This window comes from Brienomyrus brachyistius, chromosome 19 (assembly GCF_023856365.1).
Source record: "Brienomyrus brachyistius isolate T26 chromosome 19, BBRACH_0.4, whole genome shotgun sequence".
Classification (NCBI taxonomy): Eukaryota; Metazoa; Chordata; class Actinopteri; order Osteoglossiformes; family Mormyridae; genus Brienomyrus; species Brienomyrus brachyistius.
In genome coordinates this window covers 8380600-8395064 of record NC_064551.1, presented here as the reverse complement: position 1 = coordinate 8395064, position 14465 = coordinate 8380600, and the positions used below count along the sequence as shown (strand labels likewise).

The 14465-nt window shown below is 44.2% G+C and overlaps 1 protein-coding gene across 6 annotated transcripts in view; it reads left to right on the top strand.

Annotated features, from left to right (window-relative positions):
* Positions 1–1179: 1179 nt before the first annotated feature.
* The window catches only part of LOC125715000 (kelch-like protein 10), a 116209-nt gene continuing 102923 nt past the window's right edge, over positions 1180–14465 (top strand). For 2 of the 6 annotated variants that reach the window (XR_007383909.1, XM_048986189.1), the window contains exons 1-4: positions 1180–1402; positions 1919–2408; positions 2788–3399; positions 3918–4067. Coding sequence is in view for 3 of the 6 variants with exons in the window: in XM_048986189.1 (XP_048842146.1) it covers positions 1242–1402; positions 1919–2408; positions 2788–3399; positions 3918–4067 (1413 nt within the window). In the remaining 3 variants the exon portion in view is untranslated. Of the gene's footprint in view, positions 1403–1918; positions 2409–2787; positions 3400–3917; positions 4068–4702; positions 5064–5150; positions 5511–14465 lie in introns of those variants that run through there. The other 4 variants (XM_048986187.1, XR_007383908.1, XR_007383910.1 and 1 more) reach the window with 4 other exon arrangements.

Genomic DNA, 14465 nt, shown 5'->3' with positions numbered 1-14465 from the left:
GATTCAAACGGAAAATGTCGCCAAATCCATTCACCATTTCACTATGTGCTAGCTAGTCATGGCGCGAGCATTAGCTGCGGACGCGAACAGCTTCAGCTTATCTTGCCACAATTCAGCTCGACTGTTTAAACTTCAGCCAAAGACAACATTCTGTGTTAAGTGAGAATTCTAACGATAAATAATAATTACTTACATCGTTTAATGGGCGCCCTCGGAATATCTGTCCTGCCACTACTCCCATCCACTTCTAGCTTAACTCGTCCATCTGTGTGGGTGCGCAAGAACGATGGGTGCCGTGAAGCTGCAGGAAAACAAACTTAAAAACCTGCACGAAAATATATTAAACGTGGAGGAGTTAGTCGGCAGAAGTGAGGAATTACAAAAAATAAAATAAAAAACGATTTCTCAAGAAAAGATCATAAAACAGGAAAATGGTCAATAGCTCATGGAGTGATATTGCACACTGTACCTTGATTAACATAACTGCTCTATAATACATAATCGATTATATTCAATAGCGTTCAGGATTTGGGTGAAGTGTACACAGCACAATAATCATTGTGATAATTCCACACTTGCTGCAATTTGTTTTCATGACCGTATTGGGGATATATGCGGTCCGATAAATACGTCCGCCTTGTGCTAAATGTTGACCAAAACAGACGGACCGCCCAGCCCAATTTTCAAGGACTATTCTTGTTCCAAATAATTGCCACAACGGGCCGACCAGATTTAGCCCATAAAATAATGTCCTGTGGACATTTGTTGCTCAATGGCTTATGTCTAAAGTGGAAACTAGGGAATAAGATGCGAACTTAAACCTCGTTCCTGACAGACATGTAAAGGACCTTTTTTGTTTTTCATTTTTAGAAACGTAGCGGAGGAGAAAAAATATGAAAACATTTATTTATTTATTTATTTATTTATTTAATTTCGGGAATTCGTGCTTTGACTATTCTTACATAATACAAAACTTAAATTCTATGATAAGCACGGTATACATTTTCCAAAAGTGATGTTAAAAACATTTCACTTGTTCTTCTTGTACAGCTGATTGTGCGTAGAATATACCCCCCCCCCCCAATCCATTTCGAGTCTCAAATATAGATTTAAAAATAAACATTACGGTATCTTAGGAAACTGTGATGCAAAGTGCGGTTTTTGCGTCTTAGAACGTATGTATACGTCATTTCGAGTGATATAAAAAAGAGAGAGAGACGAGATATCCACATTCTTGAATTATGATGGCACACGACATGGAGCGAGTACTGATGTCCCCGGCGTTCGAAGTGTTTAACAAGCTTCGGCTGGCAGGACAGCTTTGTGACGTGGTCCTCATCACCGACGGTGTTCAATTCAACGCCCATACAGTAATTCTGTGTGGCTGTAGCTCCTACTTCCAGTAAGTAGCTGTGACCCATATATGAAGATGCGAAAACAGCAAGGAGTCAGTTTTTATCTCTCGTTAGCAATGACTTCTCCTTGGCAATAAGGCTCTAGGATGACAGAAAGTTTATATTAATATACATTATATTAAATTATATTAATGTAGGTCAGAGCTGATCAGAAATATTTCTGATAAGTGTACCACCTTAACTTTTACTATATAATAATAATAATGGTATAAATATATAAAAAGGGGACCATGTCAAACAGGCAAAACAAAGTATTCCGGGGGACTTGCCCACCAGCCCAAGTAAAATATATTAAAGGGGGAGCTACTGTTGGAAAAATAAGAATTAAAGCCACCGGTCCCTAGTTCTTAGATGCCTATGAGATCATCTGTAGCAGGGGGTCCTTATCTCTGCTTAATTTCCATTTGGGGGTCCCTGGTTCAGAAGATTTAGAAAACCCCTTATTTAACTTTGCCTGCAAAACCGATATTTATTAGATGAGTCACTTCTGGATTGTGTTTCAGGGCTCTGTTCGCCAGTGACTGGAATGATTCAGGAAAGCGGGAGTACCAACTCCCAGGCATTTCCCCAGAAACACTGAGGCAGGTCATAGAGTATGCCTACACGTACTCTGTGGTCATCACAGCTGACAATGTGGAGAACCTCCTGGCAGCTGCTGATTATCTCAGTGTCTTGGGCATCGTGCAGCGCTGCTGTGATTTCCTGCATGAGCAGCTCTGCCTCAACAACTGCATTGGCCTTCTTAAAATCGCCGATGTCTACTGCGTAAACGAGCTGCACCATTCTGCATTCAACTTTATCTTGAAAAACTTCAAGGAGGTTGCCATCAGCTCAAACGAGTTCCCAGAACTAAGTCTTGAACAACTTTCTGACATCATCGAGCAGGATGAGCTTAATGTCAGAGAAGAGGATGTGGTGTTTGAGGCCATCCTCCGGTGGATCGAGCACGAGCCTGCCACCCGAGAGGCCCACATTTCAGTCCTATTGGCCAAGGTGAGTATAGTTATACTATGTTCTCATTGACTTGTGTATATAACAATAGAATGCTCATTGAGTGAAGTCCTTATTACTGTAGCTAGAGACTGAACCTCCATTTCCATGTCCCATAAGTCTACAACCAAGGCTTCCAGGTATTCCACCTGGGAGGAGAGTGTAACAAATAATGGAAAACAAAACACTCAGATGTCTTACATTAAACAAGTGTTAGCTGACACATCTGAGACTTTCAAAGTAAATGGCTTCAGCTAAAGAAATAAAAATTTGCACTTACTGCTGTATCCTTAATGTTAGGAATTGCTCATCTCCAGAGATTCACAGAAAGCACTAAGGAACTCATGGGAATTCTCTCATTCTCTCATTGTTTCCTGTGTAGATTCGGATGGCTCGTATGGATCCGGAATACTTCATGAAAATCGTCAAAGCCAACGATCTAGTGAAGGCCAATGTGGCGTGCAGGCCAATTATCACTGATGTACTGAAGGTCATCTATGATCTTCATGATGAAAGTCCACTCTCTGATTTTGAGAACCCACTGATCCGCCCGCGCTTGCCCTCTGATATTTTGCTGGCTGTTGGTGGATGGAACATGCGCACGACAAACTGCATTGATGCATATGACACACGGGCCGACCGCTGGGTAGATATCACGCAGGAGGAGCAGAGCAACCTAGCTGGTCATGGCACAGTGTACCATGATGGGTTTGTGTACTGCATTGGGGGGTTTGATGGGCAAAATTTCATCAATACCGTGCGCAGATACGACCCGATCACACGAGCATGGCAGCAGATGGCCCCCATGCACTGGAATCGATGTAATGTTAGTGTGGTCGTGCTCGATGGGCTCATCTACGCCATGGGTGGCCATATTGGTTTCAGGCCCCTCAACATCGTAGAGTGCTACAACCCAATAACCAATGAATGGACCCAGATCGAGCACATGAATGAGAGGAGAAACGATGCCAGCGCCACCACCCTGAATGGCAAGGTAGGGTAATGGGAGGGCGTCTGACTGTTTACCCTCATTTTCCCCTTGAAATTGAGTATTTTACACAGTCATGAATTCTCTTTCTCTTCAGATTGCTGATTTTAATCCACAATTACTATGTTCAATACATTTAAGTATTTGGATAAATGCATTATTGGTCTCCATTAGTGGCACATTGGGTAGTGCTGTGGTGTCATATCCAAGACTTGTGAGATAGATGAAATGGTGTTCCCATGTCAGGTTTCCTTTATTCTGTTCCTGGGGGAGCAGAATCCAAAACTGTTTGCAGATTTCCCTTTTCAAACAGCCATACTAAACCTGAAAATTAGCTGATTATGGTGTGTTTGAGAAGGGAAATTTGCAAACTGTGTTCCTCCAGGAACGGGACTGGGGAACCCTGTCATACACTATGCATAGCATATACTTTTATTTTTGAGTCACAATGAACTTTATCTGTAACCTCCAAACCCCAGTCATATACAGTATAACGGTCTTCACAGTTTAACTGGTTTTCATAGATATACATCTGTGGGGGCCACAGTGGAACAGAGAGCCTTTCTACAGTGGAGTGCTTTGACCCACTCTCTAACGAATGGAGCTTGATCACTCCAATGAGCACTCCCCGTCACAGCCTTGGAGTCACGGCGTATAAAGGCAAGATCTATGCGGTGAGTGATTCCTTTCTGTGTCAAATCTCACATTTTACCTGTAAGACTCATGGTTTTTTTGTCTTTGCTGCTGTGTCTTTCATTGTGATACATTTAAACCAAACAAAACAGTTAAATGCCAGAAATACCTGCTGCAAAGGCTTATCTTTATACACATAAAAAACATATATGCTACCCTCTTTAGCCTCCCTGCATTCATTTCTGGGTTATAAATGGATCTGCTGGGGGGTCTCTGCTACTAGCTCGGGTTGTAAAGTTTAGATTTTTTATTAATTATTTTCCCTAGTTCCAGATATAATTAGTCAGATTGTTGTTTTTTTCAGTGTCTGATTAGCTTCAAGTGTTCGTTTTAAGTAATAACAATAAAAAAGCAAAATATATTAGCATAAGGAGTCTTTTTTGAAGGCTCACAATTTTCACCGAATGATACAAGTTTTCTGTTGCCCAAATCCATGTTTTCATTGCATATAGGTTGACTTCTGTATATAAGCTTGTGTCATCTATAGACAATGGGAGGTTCTAAGGCGCCTGCTTTCATAGGGTGAAAATTGCTTAAGAGTTCATGACTTTGGGAAAGTTGATGTTTGCCCATCCTTTTGGCAAGCAAGTGATAATGAATCTTTGGCATCTCTCAGGTGGGCGGTATCAACAGGCCTGATCACCTGCAGACCATGGAGGTCTATGACCCTACCACAAACCGCTGGCATGCTGTGGCCCCCATGTCCACACCGCGCAGTGAGTTTGGCATCGCAGTGGTGGACGACCTCCTATTTGTGATGGGCGGCCACGATGGGTTTGGGGTAACTAACAAGGTGGAGTGCTATGATGCGGGGACAGGCAGCTGGTATCGTGCGCAGGACATGAGCAGAGCCAGAAACCATTTCAGCTGCTGCGTAGTGCCTGCGCACCCCCGCATCATAGAATATGCTTCACCTCGTTAGTCCCTAATGGCCGCCAAGGAGGAGAGAAACCCATCTGCCCACAACAGCATGCCCAGTACGTAACCTCATTTACACCCCCCACCCCGAATTCTTTCCCTATAACATACATTGAGTTTATATAGACACCTCTTTTTTTCCCCAGACTCTGCTTCCTCATTGGAAGGTGTGTTGGTGGGATCGAGGTCTTTGAAGACGAAGCTGTCCGGAAGTAATTTTCCATGGCCTCGCTAAACTCCTCCCACACCTGAGTTTTTACCTCGACGACCGCCGAAGCCGCATTCCAACATTTCATCAACGCTGTCCACCAGCGGGTTCGGGGATTGCTGCCACAACAGGCCACAGCTCCAGTCAGCTGCCTCCACAATGGAGGCATGGAACAAGGCCCATTCGTACTAGTCAGTCCCCTGCGTCCTCCAGGACATGGGAGAAGCTCTGCTGGAGATGGGAGCTGAATCTTCTCCTGACATTGCATACTTAAAATAAAGTTTTCTTTTTCATATTATCTAGTTTGTGAAAGCGTCATAAATTTCCCATTTTGGATAAACGTTGTTCTCGTTTGACGGTTCTCTTCAGAAATTCCGCTGCAACCATCGGTGATTACTAATTAAGCACTAAGGTTTTTCGTAATCCATTGAAATACTGGTTTAGTGCAACCCCTTCCCCTGGGACCTACAGTAAACATAGCCGGCAACTTGAATTTGGAGAAGTGATGTTACCTCTGGACTGATTACAGTATGTACTGTACACGATATTATTATATTGTGGGTGTCAGAGTTTGCGGGTGCGGACGGGCAGGCTGGCAGGAAGGAGGCAGGAAAGGACGAAGCAGGGAGGTAGAATACAGGGAAAACTGGTGTTTTATTAGGGGAAAGACGGCTATGGGCAGAACAGGACATAACAGCACTAACATCAATGACGGACATCGGACAGGGCAAGATGTGGACTGATATAGACAAAAGACATGGTGAAACAACAAGATACAGCTGGGCATGATTGGGAAAGCACATGTGGATAATCAGGGGGCATGGCACACACGACGATCGTACGAGCCGGGCATGACAGTGGGCCTGCGCAGGTTCATAGTGGGGTACCGTAGGGTTAAATTTTAGGACCACTACTGTTCCTAATTTACATTAATGATATTGACACCAATACATACAGTAAACTGGTTACATTTGCAGACGACACCAGGGTGGGTGGTGTAGCAGGTACTGATCTAGCAGCGGAGAGGCTACAACGGGATCTGGATTTAATTAGTGACTGGGTGGATACCTGGCAGATGGAATTTAACATAGATAAATGTAAGGTAATCCATACAGGGAGCAGAAATATAAAAGTACAGATATATTATGGGTTCCACTGAAATAAAGGTAGCTGGTTATTAGAAAGATCTCGGTGTGTATGTTGATGCTTCCATGTCAGTGTGGGGAAGCAATAAAAAAAGGCCAATAGGATGTTAGGTTACAACTCTAGGTGTGTGGAGTTTAAGACAAGGGAAGAGATGCTACAATTATACATTGTTCAAAAAAATTTAAGGAACACTTTTTAATTAGAGTATAGCATCAAGTCTATTAAACATCTGAGATATTGATCTGGTCAGTTAAGTAGCGGAGGGGGTGGTTAATCAGTTTCAGCTGCTTTGGTGTTAATGAAATTATGAACAGGTGAACTAGAGGGGCAACAATGGGACGACCCCCAAAACAGGAATGGTTTAACAGGTGGAGGCCACTGGCATTTTCCCCTCCTCATCTTTTCTGACGGTTTTTTCACTAGTTTTGCATTTGGCGACGGTCAGTGTCACTACTAGTAGCATGAGGCGATACCTGGACCCTACAGAGGTTGCACAGGTAGTCCAACTCCTCCAGGATGGCGCATCAATATGTGCCATTGCCAGAAGATTTGCTGTGTCTCCCAGCACAGTCTCAAGGGCATGGAGGACATTCCAGGAGACAGGAAGATACTTAAGGAGAGCTGGACAGGGCCGTAGAAGGTCCTTAACCCATCAGCAGAACCGGTATTGGCTCCTTTGTGCAAGGAGGAACAGGATGAACACTGCTGAAGCCCTAGAAAATTACCTCCATCAGGCCACTGGTGTGAATGTTTCTGATTGTTTGGTCAGAGACAGACTTCATGAGGGTGGCTTGAGGGCCCAACATCCTCCAGTGGGCCCTGTGCTCACTGCCCAGCACCATAGAGCTCAATTGGCATTTGCCATAGAATACCACAATTTGCAGGTCTGCCACTGGCACCCTGAGCTTTTCACAGATGAGAGCAGGTTCATCCTGAGCACATACAAGGGCTGGACGCACAGGTCATGACAATTATTGTGTTATATTAGTATACTACGGGGTTAGCAAAAATATTTCTGAGCTACAGTTATTAAAGGTACCACCTTAACTTTTGGCATATAATAGCTGTGTAAAAATATTACAAAAAGTGGACCACGTCAATCAGTGGCAAAAATAATATTCCGGGGGACCTGCTCTCTAGTCTAAGTGAAAAATATTTTTAGGGAGCCACTGCTGGAAAGATAAGATTAAAGCCCTTCCTGACCCTACTTCTTAAGTACCTATGTGATTATCTGTGGCAGGGGGTCCTTAGCTCTGGTCGATATTCATTTGGGGGTCCCTGGATCAGAAGAGTTAGGAAACCCAAAATTATTAAATGAGTCCCGTTGTGGTCCTGTTTTTTATTTTTTGTATGTCTCCTGTTTAAGTTCACTGAGAGTGACAACAAACTGGAGACAAATTCCTTGTGTGATCAGCCAAAAAGCTGATTCTGACTCACATCTGGATTGTTTTCAGGGCTCTGTTCACCGGTGACTGGAAGGATTCGGGAAAGCGGGAGTACCAGTTCCCAGGCATTTCCCCAGATACGATGCAGCAGATCATGGAATACACCTACACGTACTCTGTGCTCGTCACGGCTGAGAATGTGGAGAACCTCCTGGCAGCTGCTGATCGGCTGAGTATCCTGGGCATCATACAGCGCTGCAGTGACTTTCTGCATGAGCAGCTCTGCCTCGACAACTGTGTTGGGCTTCTGAAGATCGGAGATGTCTACTGCCTCAATGAGCTGCGCCACTCTGTATTCGACTTCATCCTGAAAAACTTCAAGGAGGTTGCCATCACCTCAAACGAGTTCCCAGAACTCACCCTGGAACAACTTTCTGACATCATCGAGCAGGATGAGCTTAATGTCAGAGAAGAGGATGTGGTGTTTGACGCCATCCTCCAGTGGATCGAACACGAGCCTGCCACCCGAGAGGCCCACATTTCAGCTCTGTTGCCCAAGGTGAGTATAGTTATACTATGTTCTCATTGACTTGTGTATATAACAATAGAATGCTCATTGAGTGAAGTCCTTATTACTGTAGCTAGAGACTGAACCCCCATTTCCATGTCCCATAAGTCTACAACCAATGCTTCCAGGTATTACACCTGGGAGGAGAGTGTAACAAATAATGGAAAACAAAACACTCAAATGTCTTACATGAAATAAGTGTTAGCTGACACATCTGAGACTTTCTATGTAAATGGCTTCAGCTAAAGAAATTAAAATTTGCACTTACTGTTGTACCCTTAATGTTAGGAATTGCTCATCTCCAGAGATTCACAGAAAGCACTAAGGAACCCATGGGAATTCTCTCATTTTTGTTTCCTGTGTAGATTCGTATGGCTCGTATGGATCCGGAGTACTTTATGAAGATCGTCAAAGCCAACGATCTAGTGAAGGCCAATGCGGCGTGCAGGCCAATTATCAGTGATGTATTGAAGATCATACATGATCTCGACGATAAAAGTCCACGATCTGACTTTGAAAGGTCACTGATCTGGCCGTCTGGTCGGGGTCTGGGCTGGTGCGCTTCTCGGCTGCTGCGGGGTCCAGGGTGGTCTTCCGGTTTCCTCGCCAGAGGAAAAAAATGGGGTCCACAGAGAGTATATACGGGGAGTGAGAGCGTGTGTACAGCGTTCATTTCTGTGTGTCTCTATGTTGGGTGAATGTGTAAATATTTGTTTATGTGTGCATGAGGGTGGGAACGTATGCTTGTATATGTGTGTGCCTGTTTGTCTATATGCATGTGTCAGGTTGGGTTCTAGACTCCACCTGAAATAACATCTCGGGCTCTATTCCCCCCCGCCACACTCCCCGCTGGTGGATGGGGCCCCTGGCCGCTGGTGCGTTGGTGGTTCTCGATGCCCAGGACTGGGTGCTCGGGTGGGTGCTGGCTCACCCTCAGCGGTTGCCTGGCGGGATCTGGCCCTCCTGGCTCTGTCGGGCCCTTGCTGGGGGGTGGGGTGGCCCTTGGATCTCTGGGCCCAGGGCCTGGTCTGCCCTGGTGGGGCTGGCCGCCGGTGGAGCCTGCGGGCTCGCCGCCACGGCCCCCTGGGGCTCCGGATGGCCTCCCTCCGGGGAGCTCTCCTCTGCCCTTTTCTGGGTGAGGGATGCTATTCTCCCTGCGGTGGTCCTCCGGGGGCTCCCATGCCCTGGGGGGCCTCTGGCTGTCTGGGGTCCGGGCCTCCTCCGTGTCTGCTTCATGTCCTGAGGGATGGGGCTGTGGCTCCCCACACACACTACTAGACATTTACATGGAGAAACCTTTTGAACACCAGCGCGCTCACATACACAGGTGTGCACACAGGGGTACAAACAGGTACTTACAGACACATACAGGTGTACAAACAGGTACTCACAGATACACACTGTCTTGATCGGCTGTTGCTCCTTAACATGCTCATTGTGACTCGTACAGATGTTGGTTGTTGTTTTCTCTCATCAGCAGGTATTGAAGCAGATTATCTGTGGTTTTCTTTCTTCTTTTTTTTTTCTCTTTTCCCTCGCTCTCTCTCTATTTCCCTTCTTCTCCGTTTTCGTCCTTCTGTCCCCCTCTCTCTCTCCCTCTCCCTCTCTTGAGGAAATAAATAAAAATAAATAAATAAATAGAAATAAAGTAGTCCTCCGCAGAGGGGGGGTGGTGGAGGGAATATATATATAAAAAAAAAAGAAAGGCCACTGATCCGCCCACGCCTGCCCGCTGACATCTTATTGGCCATTGGTGGCTGGAATTTCCGCAAAACCAATTGGATTGAAGCCTATGACACCCGGGCCGACCACTGGGTCGATGTAACGCAGGGGCAGGAGACTCGCCAGTCCGGCCATGGCAGTGTGTGTTTAAATGGCTTTGGGTATTGTTTTGGGGGGTTTGATGGCCACAATTTCACCAACACTACGCAGATTTGACCCCGTCGCACGGACATGGTAGCACATGGCACCGATGCACTGGTGCCACTGAAATGTTAGCGTGGCCGTAATTAATGGTTCCATCTATGTAATGGGTGGCCATTTACGCTTCTCGCCTCTAATCATAATCGAGTGATATGACCAAGAAGCCAACGAATGGACTATTATCCAGCCCATGCATGAGGAGCGACAGGATGCCAGTGCCACCACCCTGAATGGAAAGGTAGGTTAATAGGAGGGCGTCTGACTGTGGTTACCCTCATTTTCCCCTCATTTTCCCCTTGAAATTGAATACTCAGTAGCTCGCTTTGTCTTCAAATGGTTGATTTCAATCCATAATTTAATATAAGTTCAGTAAACGTCAGTGTTTAGATAAAACATAAATGACCTTGCATTGTCGCTCTGCATTAGTGGCACATTGGGCAGTGCTGTGGTGTCCAGCTCTGTGTTTTTGCAATTTTGCCCACAGCCCAAGACTTGTGAGATACAATAACTGGTGTTAACGTAGGAGCTTTACCCAATTCCAGTCCTGGAGGGTCAGAATCCTAAACAATTTGCAGATTTCCCTATTCAAACAAACCTAGTGAACTTAATAATTATCTGATTAAGCTGCGGTTCACAAGGGAAATGATCACAACTAACTGTAAATTCCCTACCAATGCCCATGTGCTTCCTGTGGTAGGCTCCAGGTTCACCACCACCCTGTACCGAATAAACTTTTATGGAAGATGGATGGATTAAACATGCATTAGCTAAATGTACATTTATACTTTCTAGATCTCCATCTCCAATCATATACAGCATAACACACATCACTTGTGAACCATCTTTCCTAGATATACATTTGTGGGGGTAACAATGGAGCTCAGACCACTTCCACTGCGGAGTGCTATGATCCACTCACGGGCGAATGGACCTTGATCGCTCCCATGCGCACTCGCCGACGTGGCCTCGGAGTAGTTGCATATCAGGGAAACATCTATGCGGTGAGTGATTCCTTTCTTGTACTCTGAAACAAAGGAGTCAAATCTCAAGATTTATCTGAGACTCATTTTTTGTCACTGCTGCTGTGTCACAGATTGTAATGCGCTTAAATCAAACAAAAGAATTCAGTGGATGAAATGACCTGCTGGGAAGGCCCATCTCAATACACATATGCTCCCTGCATATCTGGGTTTTAAACGAATACGCTTAGTAAAACTTAGATTTTTGATTATAGTTATATTCTGTAGTTCCAGACACAATTGCTCTGTTTGTTGTTTTTTTCAGTGTCTGAATACAAGTATTATTTTTAGTACTAATAAAAATAATAATAAAAGCAAAATATATGAACATAAGAAGTATTTCACTGAATTGTACAGGTTTTCTGTTGCCCAAATCCACTTTTTTCACTGCAGTTATGTTGACATGTATGTTGAACACAAATTAGTTATAAGCTTGTGTCCTATATAGACAATGGGAGGTTCTGTGCAGTCTGCTATTATAGGGCGATAATTCCTTAAGATTTCCGGACTTCGAAAAAGCTGATATTTACTAATCTGTTTGGTACCCGAGTGATCACTTACCATTGGTGTCTCCCAGGTGGGCGGTACCAACGGGGCTCATCCAGTGCGGAGTATGGAGGTTTATGACCCTGCAATTAACCAGTGGCACGCTGCACCTCCCATGAAACAACAAAGGAGCTATTTCGGCATCGCAGTGGTGGACGGCTTGCTGTTTGCAATGGGAGGCTCCGATGGCTTCAAAGTCACTGCAAAGGTGGAATGCTACAATGCAGAGAAAGGCAGCTGGTTCCGTACGCAGGACATTATTACGCCCAAGAGGAACTTCAGCTGCTGCACAGTGCCCCCCTGCATCATACAGTACGCTGCACCTCGCCCACCTGCCCCCATCTGCCTGCCTGGTGGGTAACCAGGTTACGCATCGACCGGTGTGGCTAGCATCACTGGACTTAATCAACAGAAACAGTGGACACTAACAAGAATCAGAAACATTCACCAAAATAAGGAAAATGCCTCTTGAATAATGGACTGAGGGAACAGAACTTAGACCTTACAGTGGAGTCAGAGCATAGAGGTTAAGGCATTAGAACGGCTATCAAAATGCAATTATGGCAAGACAACTGCTTTCCTTTGTTATCGGATGCTGTAATGGTTTGCTCCTGTTGTGTAACATGCCACTTGTTTGCATGCATTTGTTAATTGCCTTGTTCTCTCCAACCATTTCTCTGTCTTAGAGCATCTGCCAAATGAATAATACACAGAGCACAACTATAGCAGAGCTCAGCTGGGACCTCCTGCATGCTTTTACAGCAAGCAATGAGTGTGCTCTTCTAGAACAGATTTAATATCTGGCTACGGTTGTTGGGGACACATGTGTTAGATATGTGAAATGCTTTATTCATACAAATAAAGCCCTTATATTTGTATTTTTATCACATGTGTTATCACATTAAATTTATGAGTAGTATCTTTATAGAATTTGTGCCGTGTGTGTGGTGTTCTCCATATTAATTCATATCTCAATTAAACATTATAACCAAGATGCAGCCAAAGCCCCAAAAATAAATTCTGAATATCAATCAATTAACAAAAACAATACAGAACAATGTTCTTCAACCTGATCCACAGGAACCCCCAGTCCATCCACGTTTTTGCTCCTTGCCAGACAGCTGGTGCTGGGAGAGAGCAAAAACATGGACTGCTGAGGGTCCACAAGAAACACTGATAAAACATAATATATATGCAGACCGAATGTCTATGGCACCCCCTAAAGGAGCATCATATGCGTAAAGAACTGCTTAAGGTTTCATGCCACAGGACCCTCCAGAGCATGAAAGCCAGCTTCTGCTTCTGGTTCCAGCACTTAGCCAATCTACTGACCCTTCATCACCGATTGCTGAGTTGGAAACATTCAGGTGGATCAGCTGACCTGCATGCTTGCATCCAATCAGAAGCAGCAAATTTCCCTCCATTTTCCCCTTCTTTTTCTCTTATCAGCTTACAGTTATATTTCCTGTTGCTCATCTCAGTTTGTCCTAGTCAATTAATATTCTCTCATTTGTTAAGTGCTACTATTTATTGTCTTTCTGTGAGTTAAACTGAAGGTTACTTTCCCCTATAGACCGTCTCTTCCTGCTATCAGGCAATCATAGGCCAGTGGGACAGGAGGGAGGGTTCTACCCTTTTTCACTCAGGGTGACTGGAATTTTCCAAACAAACGGGCAGTTTCAGAATCCCCCATTTGTTGCGGTCTCCAGAAAAGTGTTACATATGAACCATGTGGTACAGTCTGATTAGACGAAAGCATCCCATAGAGCTGTTTCTGATCTAAATGAACAAATTCTGAATTATGACTCTTGAGCTTTGTTGATTTTAGAGTTTTCTGCCATCTGGAGTAGAAAAAAAAACACACATTTATCTCAGAATTCTGACTTATTAAGTCGAAATTCTGATTTTTTTTCCCTCACAATTCTTACTTTATTTCTCATTATTCTGAGTACTTCTCTAACAACCAGCAATTAGTCGGAGACATCACTTCTGCTCCAGCTTTAATGGTTCAGTGAGATTTGCATACAGCAGCAGACAGGAGCGAAGGCTACAATGGCTGTATCTGCTCTGTCCAGGCATTTTATTATTTCCAGTTGTGTGTGTGAATGGCAGCCTACATCGGAACTTGCAATTAATTATCCTGTAAATGTTAAGCTGGTTTGCAATGAAAATGGGCAATAGAACTTCTCTCTTGCCTAATAAGTTGTGGTACAAGCATATCTAACGTTAATGCTTCGTGCATTAGACCAGGGGCGCTGTAAAGGGGGGGTAAACGATGACGATTCTCGGGGCCCATGACTGAGAGGGGGCCCAGAGAAGCCCCCAATAAACTGTGTGGGGGGCCCTGTCAAGATTCCTTTCATGGGACCCAAAATCCTTAGCAGCGCCCCTGCATTAGACATATATAATATGATGTCTACCGTTAATGTAATAACTGCCAATAATGTGCTAATTTTCCCCCTTAATATAATAAAGGCTGATACAGTAATAACTTACCAATATCATACTAACATATTTGAATCAAAAACGTATCACATTATTACATTATAGGCTTTATTACACAAAAAAAAAAAACGGGAAAATTGTTATGTTATTAGCAGTTATATTAACAGTAGTTTATAGTAGCTGCTATTAACAGCAGTGATTAGCTGCTACAGACCCTAACA